We start from the raw sequence: 12,316 nt of genomic DNA, 5'->3' as shown, positions 1-12,316 counted from the left end.
TCATTCTTGACTTTTAACATTTCTTATTAAAAGACATGAGAATAAATAAACAAATCAATGTGATCTAATATAGGTCCAATATGCACCTAGGTTTGAACAAATTCTAAACCCAAGGGTGATGGGTCTAGTACCTTGCTAGACCCCCCATACACTTGGGTTCAGCTCGTAGTTACCAGCAAAGAAAGTGTGATAGACTCATACACATAAGAATAAGCTGAACAAGATAAAGACTTTTAATTGCTCTCTACACGCGAGGTAATGTCTATACTTTCTGAATTTTTTATTTTCAGTAATAATTTGTTTTTGATCCTTAACATAAAACCATAATTTTTAACCTCTAAAAATTAATTTTCTAACGTTCACCGTAACAACTATATTTCTCTAACGGTTCTTTTTTATTATTATCAACTGTTGTAACAGCTACTTGCTACAGAACAACTCTTTAGTTCCCTCATTCATTTTTTTACTAGCTGTTATATACTATTCGTCCATATATACTAACCACTCTTGAAAACATACAGCACCGAACCCAAAATAAAAAAATCCTCTTAGACCTTGGTGGGTTTTGTTTTGTTTTATTCTTTTGCTTGTTGTTTCTACATTCCTTGTTTTGAGTAAGAACATGTTGAATTCTGGAAATATCCTGAAGAAAAATGTCTATACATGCCTTTGAATTCATTGTAAACAATTTATCTAGTTCATTTTCCAGCCAGCTCAATCCAATTTAATTAATACTCTGCAGCATATCGAACACCGCCGATGATGATCCATGAACAACGACCGGACTAACATAAACATAATTCTTGTCTCTCCATACCTATCAAATAGGCAGAGGAGATAAAGACGCTATTTCACAAACGACTCTTGGAAGATGAACGACAAGATGTGGCCATGCCCATTGTCGACATAACAACACAGGCCGATGACTGGTGGTATTTAAGTGATGCGGCCGAGTGTTCCCATGTGGAATCAAACTTGGCTCTTCTTCGAGTTTCATCTCTCTTTCTTTCCGATATATATCGAGGCTATCAGTTCACAGCATTACTTATTCTTTTATTTACTACAATATCTTATTAAAAATCACTAAATTTATCATCATACTTTTAATTCTTAATTATATAATTCTCATTATGATTTACAATACATGTATTCAACAGGGCGAAGAATGCTTGTGCCGCAAAGCATGCATTTATGTGCTCTTTCTCTTTATGCTTACTACTTCATTGTTTTCTTCTCTTGATTCATGAAAAGCTCTTGCATGCCACCAGGCCCACAACTAACCCCGCCTTCAACTTTAAGTCGTTGTTTTATAAGCCCATTTGAAAAACTCAATAGTCTTGACCGAAAAGGAAAGCTCTCGGTAGATAAGCTTGAGCTTTGACGCTGTATAGGGAAATCTAACTCCACTATTATCTTGTTTCTCTTTGGGTACTCCTATTAACTATTAGAAATATACTAAAACTCCTCTACCTTTCGTTGTAGCAATTCATAATAAAAGGTTGAGCTGTTTTTTGTTTTTTTTTTAAAGTTGTTTTTTTAAACTAATTTTCTTTATTTTTTTTTTTTGATGCCTTTTGCTTTTTTTTTCTTTCTTTGTTTTTTTTCTTTTAATAAATTTTGTTTTGTTTAATTTAGTTTGTTAATGTTAATATTTTTTTAATTTAGTTATCAGATTTTTATGACATTGATCCCGGGCTTAACAGGTTAACTTGGTTTCACGAGTTAACCCCGATTTTTTTTAATTATTTTTTTTCGTTTACTTTAGTTTGTTAATGTTAAATTTCTTTCTATTTAGTTATCAGACTTTCATGATACATATCTCAAGTTTCACAGGTTAACTTGGTTTCACGGGTTAACCCGGTTAATTCTGGATTAACCCGTCCATTTTTTTTTGCTTTTTTATTTTGTTAATATTAAATTTTTTTATTTAGTTATCAGACTTTCATGACAAGGATCTCAGGTTTAACATGTTAATCTAGTTTGACGAGTTAACTCGGAGTTTTTTTTTAATTAATTTTTTTCGTTTACTTTAGTTTGTTAATGTTAAATTTCTTTCTATTTAGTTATCAGACTTTCATGATACATATCCCAGGTCTGACGGGTTAACCCAGTTAATTCTGGGTTAACCCGTCCATATATAAAACCTTTTTATTATCAAGCTTTAAAAAAGTAGGGTTTTTTTTTTTCATTTCATTCCCACATGCCACCCTTATTTTTTCTTTGAAAAAAATATTGTTTGATATAAAAAAAAAGGTCACACGCACTTAGTTTGACATATAACTAAATGGAAAGTAGTTTTGAAAATAAAAAATTATTAAATCTACTGAGGTGCATAACTTAGATCGAGGGTTTTATATGTTAACTTGGTTCACTCAATTTTTTTTTTGTTTTTTTAGTTGAGATTATTATTTTCAATTTCATCCTTTAACATTGAGTTGATTGAAAATTCGACATTTATTTTGATTTGTTTTTTATAAGATTATCACGATTTCATGACTTGGGTCACAGATTTAAATGATTAACTCGGGTTTACCTAAATCGATCCAATATATTGTCGTCTCAATTAGTAAACACATTCAGGTCTATTGCACATGTTGCAAGATCATATATCTTAATACATATTTATCTTTTAATTTTTCAATTAAGTATTTAGCTATCGTAAATGACTTTCTTTTATATTTATTATTATAAATAATTATTAATTTATTTAATTAAATACACATTTTTTTTAATTGAAGAAAGCACATATCATGTAACTTGTATGATACTAGTAGCAGAGATCATATTCCTTGCATGTCTTTTAATGGAAAGAATAAAGTCAAATAAAACAGTGTTTTCTAGCCAAAGAAGACGACGACGACGTTGATCTCTACTCTACCAAGCTGTAAACTGTGCATGAACTGATTGGCACGGATTTATGCTTCTTTTCCCCTCAATTTTCATTTGTTACCGCATGTGAGAAGGCTCCTTCTTTCCCTGACAACTATTTGAGCGCTTAAGAGCATGTCGAGAAAGAAAAGAAAATTATTTGCTCTTTAGCAAAGCCACCGAAGGAATATTCTTCGAGGATAAAAGGCTGCAAGTTGCAACATCTGAGATCTGAAACTCTTGATTTTATCCAGTCCTCGATTCTTGACTCTCCAGACTCTTAGATCCTCTTAGAATAAACATATTTGTTTTAATCCTTTCTCGGTCTCGAAAATATGAATAAAAAGGATCCATGTTTAAATAAATATATGGAGTGGATGAGATATCGAAGAAAGGAATAAAATCTTGTAACCGTGAATAAATAATATTTTATCAATTTTTTAATTCTTAAGCTCTCGACATGAATGGCCTAATAACACAGTAATTCTGAATGTATGAAATTGATTGGGAAAATCACTTGATTGCAGAGCAGTAGGCTTTATAAGGACTACATTGTTACATTTTCAAAACGAAGAGAGTAAAACGTATTCACCCGTTATTTGTCTCCATCACGACCAATACCATGGAAAGTATGAATAAAGAACAAAACAACACAAAAAAAATAGGCAACTTGCCTATTTATTATTTATTTAATTTCTTGAAAAATAATTAATAATAATAATAATCAAGTAGTAGCAAACGATGAGATGAGAAGAAGCTCGGAACCTTTCGCTATTGGAGGAGCTGCCAATGGCGGTGCGTTTAGTCCTGCCTTTCGTCTACTGAAACCCCCACCCCCACCACCGGTTGCGGCTGTAGCGATCTCTTGACTTTTAAAGATGGTGACAAATGATTATGTGACGATTGCGAGTGGAAAGATGGAAGATGAGTTCATAAAACGACATCATAAACATGATGTTAAAGAACATCAGTGTAGTTCTTCTCTTGTCAAGCACATCAAGGCTCCTGTTCCTCTTGTAAACACCAATTCCTCTCTCTCTCTCTCTCTCTGTTTTTTCTCTTAGATTAAAGTTAATGTTTAGTTACAAGAGAGATGCATATTTTTTTTATAGATCCGAGAGCATTTAAGGTTGATTTTATTGTTCGTCGGGTTTATCTGTGGTTTTAGTTTTTGGGCATATTTCGAAGAATTTTTGGTTGAAGATAAATGGTTTTGTTTTTTCTTAAAAACAAAAAACAAAAAAATTGTAGCAAGTATTTTGAAGTGATATATTTTCAAAATTTGCAGCTACGATTGAAATTGGTTGAGTTTGTGGATCCATAAGAATGGGGTCATTACTTGTCTGCATTTTTATTTACTTTAAAGGCTCAAGATTTGTGCTAAAATATGCAAAATTGGTCGTTTAATGTATTTCTTCCGAAGCTAGAAAGAATATTTACTCTTTTTGCGGTGATTGTTTAAAAAGTTAAATCGTGTGTAATGGTGGGTAGAGACGGCATTACTGCCTTTTATATATAGTTTCAAATATTTGATTGTTGTGACGAATATGGAAATGATTTGATTTTGATGCTCTTTTATGCTTGTGTCAATGATTAGTGGTGTTTGCATGATCAGGTGTGGTCTCTGGTGAGGAGATTTGATCAACCACAGAAGTATAAGCCATTTGTAAGCAGGTGTGTTGTGCAGGGAGACCTTCAGATTGGAAGTGTTAGAGAGGTGAATGTTAAGTCCGGACTTCCAGCTACGACTAGTACTGAACGATTGGAGCTATTAGACGATGAGGAGCACATTTTTAGTATGAAGATTGTTGGTGGAGATCATAGACTTAAGGTACATTTTTCTATGTTCATTTAACTGTTTTGCATAGTCATGAGTTGGATTGTTTTAAGAAATTTTTAGTCATGAAAGGTTTGGTTATTGAGGTAATCACATGTGTTTTGGTGGGTGTCTAAATCCCAGATGAATCTGATGAGATTAGACTGGTTGTTAGGATGTGAACTTTGGGCATCTAAGCTTATCTGCAATGTTAGAATTTGGGTAGCATGACAGAAACATTTTTTATGCTGATGTGATTGGTCTACCTTGATGTTAATGCAATTTTGCCTAAAATGTCCTAATACGGTCTTTGTAGATGCTGATGCAGTTTTTGCTCTGAAATGTAGAGCTATTTTCTATAGCGTAGTTTGCCAAATGGCAAATTAAAATTTAAAACTTGCATCACAATCTGGCTGGATATATTTCTTCAAGTAATTTGGGTTAATTGACTTTATGTTAGAATCTGATTTTAATGTGCCATTGGAGCTCTCTGCTCGAATTTTTCAGGTTAAGATGTTACTATATGAGAATTCAAAAGCTTCTAAAATCTGATGTCATCGTAAACAAGATTTATATACAATTCGATTGATTGACAGTCATTGATTTTTGTTAGATACTAGTTTGTTCAATTTGTATGATACATGGTAGTTTGTATGCTGGCTTATCGTCACAGAAGATTTTATTCTTAGGAGGCAACAATGGAGCACAACTGCTATGTTGAATTTTGCTTAATAACTAACTATATAATATGCTATTTTACAGAACTATTTGTCCACTGTTACTGTTCATCCAGAGGTCATTGATGGGAGACCTGGTACATTGGTGATCGAGTCATTTATTGTGGATGTGCCTGATGGAAATACCAAGGATGAAACATGTTACTTTGTTGAGGCCCTGATCAAGTGCAACCTGAAGTCACTGGCTGATGTGTCAGAGCGTTTGGCGGTCCAAGACCGGACAGAACCCATTGACAGAATGTAAGTATGCAGGGCAGGTTCCTAGTGTAGAGGTTCTGATAACGTGGGTGGAAATGAAGGTTTTCATTGTCTGAAGAATGGAGAGCTTGGCATCCAAGAGGCAAAGTCACTGTTCTTTTCTTTACGCTTATGTTCAATCCCATTGCTCATCTACTGCCTTTATAGGATTCGTAAACGAACCAACATGTTAGATTGTCCTCCTTTGTTCTTGTTCAATGCTTTAATAATGTGGTACGTATTCATATCTGATTGTAAATATGCATGCATTATGACAATTGAACATTAGAATATTTGTTTTGCTTTTGATCAAACTTCCTTTAGCCCCGTTTCTGGCTTGATTGCTTAATGCTTCTTTGTCTCACACTCAAATGTGGATCTCCACTCAACCTGTTGCAGTTACTGACCATGGACAGCCCACAAATCCCAGAGTGATAAAGTTCATATCCTGTTCTAGTCCTTAGTGCAAGTGCATGATTTAAGACTAGGTGCGCAGGAGTTGCAGGTTCTGGTCTGCGAATTTGGCATGGTTGATCCATACAGTGCTGTTTTTTACACAAGTTGCTTCTAGTGTCCAAAGCATGATGACATTCTTTCCAAATGAGATAAGTTGATAAGGTTTAAGCTTTAGGATATGCGCTTGTAGGACCAGAGTCCAGAGCCATATGGCATGAGTGTTGCTGAGCAAGGCTCGACAAGGATAGAAATCTGTGTGACTGGTGAGCCTCCGGGCCTCTGGTCTTTTGTCAAAGCATAAACCTTGGCTCCCCACTCACCCGAGCTTTATATAAAGCTATAAAGGTGCAAAACTGGATAAAGAAATTTAGGGAACGGAAAAAAGTCAGTAAAAGAAAAGTCAGGTGACCGCAAAACTACAAAAGCACAGGAAGTGAAGCTTGACGACTGTAACTATCAAGCCAAGGTGATGTGAAGCCCCCTTTTATGTTTATATACAAGTATTATTTAGCAATATAAAAGGGTTTTTTTGGGTGTTATAAATTAAAATTTTATCATAAACTTAATGTAAAGATTTTTTTTTTATCCTTCAAGTTAACAATATAACATTTTTCTGGTAGTTTTTAATTCAAATAAAATAAAATTAATGCTCTAAAATAAAATTAGATTATCACGAATATAAAATATTAAGAAGTTTCTTTTATCTGTATTATTTTGTCATTATACAGCACACTAGATATTTGTTTTCTCATTTCATTATTATGTGTATTTTACTTATTTAATAATTTTTTAGTAGTGATATTCATTCTTCATTAAGAAGAAATTACTATTTTCCTAATTATTTTAATTTTATTATTTGAATTTTGAAAAACATTATTCATTCAGTAGGTTGTTTATTTATTAGTTATTTTTATTTTTAATGTAACTTTATATAAAATACTATTTATTCTACCTTGATTAACTCATTTTTTATTGCATATATTAGGAAAAGTTTATAATTTATTTTAGAGTTGGTTTGTTTTTGCGTTTCAAAAGTGTTTTTGGAAAAAAAAATTAATTTTTTATTTACTTTAAATTATTATTTTTTGTAATTTTAGATTATTTTGATGTGCTGATGTAAAACAAATAATATTTTTTTTAAAAGAATTATTTCGATGTATTTTTAAATAAAAAATATTTTGAAAAACAATCGCTACTATAATAATAAACTTGCTCTTAATTTTTTAATTTTTATTTAATTCTAATCTGATTGAACGATGAATAACATTTTATAATAAAAATATATAAGAAAGGAAAACTATATTTATATTGGAAAAGGTAGAAAAATAAAGAAGGAAAAGAACTAGGCCCAGGCCTCGAACCACTGGAACCAAGTGAGGCATGCCTGGGTTGGGACGCGGCCAAGTAAGATGAACTATCCAATATCTTCTTCTTGTTTTTTTTTGCTAGTCTAGCTGATTTCCAGAGAGACTCGCTGGAAGGGCAAATTAAATTCAGAAAATAAGAGTGTATAACAATAGACAAGAACACAAAATAATGTCCAAAGTCTTAGATATTCCATAAATAACGGTAAATAGATTAATAAATGTTACGAATCCTGTCTCTTCCTAAACGGCTCGCCAAGTCCAGCGATGCGTCTCCTTTATTAACCCACCTGCTGCCTCTCCTCCACCCTGACTCTCACTCCATTTTCCTGTTGAAGAAGAAGACAATCACTCTTAGACAAACTCCTCCTTTCATGCCACTTTTTCCTCACTAAATAACACCCTCTCTCTCGTGCTCTACTAAGTACTTTACTTTACAGTGCCCCCCCTCTATTTCTTTAATCTCCATTAACATTCCTTCTCTGTTCCTTTCTCTTTGTTTCATTTCCAGATCTGTCAACCAAACCCAGTAAACAAAAATCCCATAAAACCCATCTTTGTATCTTTCCCTTTGTACTCTCTCTTTGCGTTCTCACTAAACTTCACGAAAATGCCAAGCTTCTTGGTTTCTTTTCTTCTTGTTTTTACCATTTCGGTATCTTTTTTAAGTTGTATTACAGTTGGGGAAGTGGTAACCTGCTCGGGAATAGTACCGATGAGGCTCCGGAATGACAAGATATCCATAGCTGATTTTGGTGGTGTCGGTGATGGCAAGACACTCAATACAAAGGCATTTAGAGAGGCAGTTTATAGGATTCAGCATTTGAGAAGAAGAGGCGGCACCTTGCTTTATATTCCTCCCGGGGTGTATTTAACAGAAAGCTTTAATCTTACTAGCCATATGACTCTTTACTTGGCTAGAGGTGCTGTTATTAAAGCAACCCAGGTAATTAATCTTTGATTAGATCGCGTTTAAGTCTTGTTTAATTGGTCTTTACCTGTTTCTCATAACTGATGCTAATTAGGCATAGTTACTCTAGGAGTCTTTTCTTTCATGCAATTGATATTTGATGGTAGATATCATGTTTTTGCCAAATAAAAAAAAAATTACTATCATTTTCAATTTGACTCTGGTTTAATGTCATTAGTTTAATTCACATGGATCAGGTTCATGTGTGTCTTACTTTGTGTGACCACTCACAATATATGAATGTCGTTAACATAAATTGAGTGATTATTGAAGGGATGCGATTATTAATTAGTATCGGTCAATTAGATATGGGAGTAAGAATCGTGCATGCCATGATTGTGACACGAATTCATGGCCACCATTGATCTAGCGGGACCATCCAGATCAAAGGGTAGTCATGAATTCGTTGCACGAAATTCGTGCCACAATTATTTCTCATGAACTAATTACTACATGATTAAGCTGTCGATTAATGGTGGCTTTATTACTATTATTATCATCATGATCGTCGTTATTACTTGAGTGCGGGAGCGGGGGCGGGGGCGGGGTTGATTCTGAATGAGCAATTAGATTTTGAAGAGCAAAGTGAAGGGATTAGCATAAGCTGTTGCGCGTCCAGCTGTGGATAGAGAAAAGAAAATGGTGGGTCTAGTTTTGTGTATGGGTTGCATGTGCTTACATTTATATGTGTTAAACAACTACGATGGATGGAATCGTTGGGGGCAGCCAAATAGCTGGCAAGTCATGTCATGTCATGGCTTTTTCTATGCTTAGATGTTGTTAGCTCCATAACCAAAGAATAGTTGTGGATGGAGTTAATTGTTAAATATGATAGTGACGCTGTTTGTAGCAAACAATAAAGTCACCCTCGAGGTTTCATCTTGGTAAATAATGTCACAACTAATCCAAAGTGATGTCCATTAATTTATAGTTAACAACAAGGTGACGTTTTTTTCCCTTCTTTTTTTTTTTTTTTAAAGATAAAGGATTGCAAAGAATTGATAAGTGTCGAAGGTCATTAACCGCCATAAGCTATGACTGCATCACATTTTTTCCTGCCGACAGCAATGGTGGCTTTATGCTGTCCGATCCCAAATATTTAGTAATGGCTTTTTAGTAGTGTATTTGTTTGATGCACGAGAACTAATCATATAAATGGAACTCAATTCTTATACTAGAAATTTATAATGAACTGTAGAACTTGAATGCATTCCTTATGAAATTATGGGAGAAAACTTTACTGCTGCTAGTCTTTTCCTTTTGGTTTGTAACCATAGTGGTTTTGATTAAAAATAAAATAAAAATGATTATAATATTCGATAGCTTGTGCTTATGGGATTTGGGATGAGAATCTGGTCTTTTTTCTTTTTTCTTGCCTGTTGCTTCAGGATACTGGGAACTGGCCCTTAATTGCTCCTCTGCCATCTTATGGAAGAGGGAGAGAGCGCCTTGGCGGAAGGTATATGAGCTTTATTCATGGAGATGGACTTCAAGATGTCATCATCACAGGTTGGTTTCAACCGTAGGGTCTAGCAGATGCCTCCTTTGTAATTTAAGCATCGTAGATTGCATTTTGATTCATGGATTTTCGGTGAGATATTTAGGTTCAGTTTTAGTTTAAATTGCTCCAGTGAGGTTTAAATAATCTAGGTATTCTATTGTTGTTTCAAATTCATGGATATATTGCAATCTTGTTTAAGTTTGAAGTTGAAAAGCTTGAGAAGAAGATGTATTACACTTTGAGGGATTTGGTTGGCATATCAGCTTCAATTGTTTTTGGTGCTGCTCTCTTCTTTACAATTCTAAACTTATATGTATGTAATCGGCATAATGACCTTAAATCGCTTGGTTTTGAGATGAGAATAATACACGGGGCTTACTTAGATTTTCCTGTCTTAATACCTGATGACATTGTGTTTTGTATTATACGTGTGATGCTCAAAAAGCTGCTGTTTTTTAGGTGAGAATGGGACAATTGATGGCCAAGGAGATGTCTGGTGGAACATGTGGAGGCAGAGAACTCTTCTTTTTACAAGACCTAATCTCGTTGAATTTGTAAATTCAAGAGGCATAATCATTTCCAACGTGATTTTCCGCAATTCTCCCTTTTGGAACATTCACCCTGTTTATTCACGGTAATAATCGAAGATAGGTTTTTACATTTATAGTTCTTTCTCTTTAATGTTGAAGGAGTTGACTGTGCTGGCAATGCCCTCATTGTAGATTGACATCAGCTTTAACTCTTTAATCAGTTCCAAAGTATATCTTAAAATTTTAAAGACAAGATACAATCATGTACAACTGATGCGCATGACATTCTGAATCTTTGATCATCCTGGACAGTTAATAATTACTTTTACAAGTCTTGTGGATATCCAGATGGTCCTACTAATCATCTTCAGTAGCTGAAGCTCTATCCATGTATTTGATGTAAAACTTTTGGTTTTTGGCTTTTAAGTCCATATTCAATTTGATTATTACCGAAGCAGATTTTCTTCTTTTCTGTGGTATCCAAGTTTCTCTAGAGCTCGCGACGAGCAACTGTTTAGGTGGTTGGGAATCAGTATGTGGCTGTAGAGAAGAAATTGGTGGGAGCACTCTCATACATGTCATTTTGTCAAAAATAAACTTGAATGATGAATTGAATAGATAATTTTAGTACTGACTGCTGTTAACCTGATGCAGCTGATTTTTTGGGGCTCACAAGTTAATTTATATGATATTTCTTTGTTCTTTGCAGTAACGTTGTTATTCGATATGTTACCATCTTGGCTCCCCTGGATTCTCCCAATACCGATGGAATTGATCCAGGTACATTCTACGATCTATTAATTATTATTATTGCTATGTAATTTGTCATGCTGCTGGTTGATGTTTTACGCACGTAGCATCTAAGTTTACCGTCACTTTTGCTTCGGGGAGATATGTACATGTACCTGTTTTAATATTGAGCTACAAGTTACACAAACTGGTTAGTGTAAGGAATGGAATGATGAACGTATCTCTTGAACCTTAATTCTTACAATTCATCAATAATTCAACGCAGATTCAAGCTCTAACGTCTGCATAGAAGATTCATACATTTCCACTGGAGATGATCTTGTAGCTGTAAAAAGCGGATGGGATGAATACGGAATCGCTTATGGTCGCCCAAGCTCCGACATCACTATCCGGAGGATAACAGGATCATCCCCATTCTCTGGAATAGCAGTGGGAAGTGAAACCTCAGGCGGAGTGAAGAATGTCCTGGTTGAAAACGTAAACCTCTACAATATGGGAGTTGGCATACATATCAAAACAAACATTGGAAGGGGAGGATTCATTAAAAACATCACAGTCACTGATGTGTACATGGAAAATGTTCGAAAGGGTATAAAGATAGCAGGAGATGTTGGTGACCACCCAGATGATAGTTTCAACCCTAATGCTCTACCAGTTGTTTATGGCATCACCCTTAAAAGCATATGGGGTGAGAAGGTTCAGCAGCCAGGTTCAATACAAGGCTTGAAGAACTCCCCTTTCACGGGGATTTGTCTCTCTAACATCAACCTTCATGGTGTACCAGGGCCCCGATCCTCTCCTTGGAAATGCTCCGATGTAAGCGGATCTGCCCTCCTGGTGAGCCCATGGCCTTGTTCTGAACTGACCAGCCCTCATCAAACTGGTTCTTGTTCCGATCACTTTTGAGATCCTCGTGTATTTCTTTCGTTTTTCTTAATGTGATGCAATAAAACTCACAAGAAGTTATTCAAAATGCCTTTATTTCTACGTTGATATTGCTTACAGGGTATTTCTAAAACACCACTCTCTTTATCTTAATGGGTCCTTAGGCTTCATCTATGGCTAAGATATTCTCCTCATGCTATAC

At 34.6% G+C, this 12,316-nt stretch overlaps 2 protein-coding genes and 1 long non-coding RNA gene across 3 annotated transcripts; 2 read left to right on the top strand and 1 right to left on the bottom strand.

Annotated features, from left to right (window-relative positions):
- Positions 1 to 3,518: 3,518 nt before the first annotated feature.
- LOC7465313 (abscisic acid receptor PYL8) lies at positions 3,519 to 5,972 on the top strand. The gene is made up of 3 exons (XM_002304517.4): positions 3,519 to 3,884; positions 4,484 to 4,699; positions 5,447 to 5,972. Exons 1-3 carry the CDS (start codon positions 3,747 to 3,749, stop codon positions 5,663 to 5,665), a joined length of 573 nt encoding a protein of 190 aa, XP_002304553.1. The 5' UTR covers positions 3,519 to 3,746; the 3' UTR covers positions 5,666 to 5,972.
- A 1,587-nt stretch (positions 5,973 to 7,559) lies between these two features.
- Positions 7,560 to 12,220, top strand: LOC7497842 (probable polygalacturonase). The gene is made up of 5 exons (XM_002304516.4): positions 7,560 to 8,424; positions 9,837 to 9,957; positions 10,409 to 10,583; positions 11,189 to 11,259; positions 11,495 to 12,220. Exons 1-5 carry the CDS (start codon positions 8,089 to 8,091, stop codon positions 12,133 to 12,135), a joined length of 1,344 nt encoding a protein of 447 aa, XP_002304552.2. The 5' UTR covers positions 7,560 to 8,088; the 3' UTR covers positions 12,136 to 12,220.
- On the bottom strand, positions 11,338 to 11,608 carry LOC127905124 (uncharacterized). Its single transcript, XR_008058839.1, has 2 exons — positions 11,472 to 11,608; positions 11,338 to 11,384 (listed from the first exon to the last, which is right to left on the bottom strand). It is a non-coding gene; the product is annotated as an uncharacterized LOC127905124 (long non-coding RNA).
- Positions 12,221 to 12,316: the final 96 nt, after the last annotated feature.

This window comes from Populus trichocarpa, chromosome 3, assembly GCF_000002775.5.
Source record: "Populus trichocarpa isolate Nisqually-1 chromosome 3, P.trichocarpa_v4.1, whole genome shotgun sequence".
Lineage (NCBI taxonomy): Eukaryota > Viridiplantae > Streptophyta > Magnoliopsida > Malpighiales > Salicaceae > Populus > Populus trichocarpa.
This window is presented reverse-complemented; position numbering and strand designations above follow the sequence as displayed.

Excerpts from the sequence above, each read along its gene's own strand:
- LOC7465313 (XM_002304517.4), top strand. The coding sequence starts at position 3,747 with ATGGTGACAAATGATTATGTGACGATTGCGAGTGGAAAGATGGAAGAT. Across the intron at positions 3,885-4,483 it reads TCAAGGCTCCTGTTCCTCTT|GTGTGGTCTCTGGTGAGGAG; the intron begins GTAAACACCAAT and ends TTGCATGATCAG. Across the intron at positions 4,700-5,446 it reads GTGGAGATCATAGACTTAAG|AACTATTTGTCCACTGTTAC; the intron begins GTACATTTTTCT and ends GCTATTTTACAG.
- LOC7497842 (XM_002304516.4), top strand. The coding sequence starts at position 8,089 with ATGCCAAGCTTCTTGGTTTCTTTTCTTCTTGTTTTTACCATTTCGGTA. Across the intron at positions 9,958-10,408 it reads TCAAGATGTCATCATCACAG|GTGAGAATGGGACAATTGAT; the intron begins GTTGGTTTCAAC and ends GCTGTTTTTTAG. Across the intron at positions 10,584-11,188 it reads ATTCACCCTGTTTATTCACG|TAACGTTGTTATTCGATATG; the intron begins GTAATAATCGAA and ends TGTTCTTTGCAG.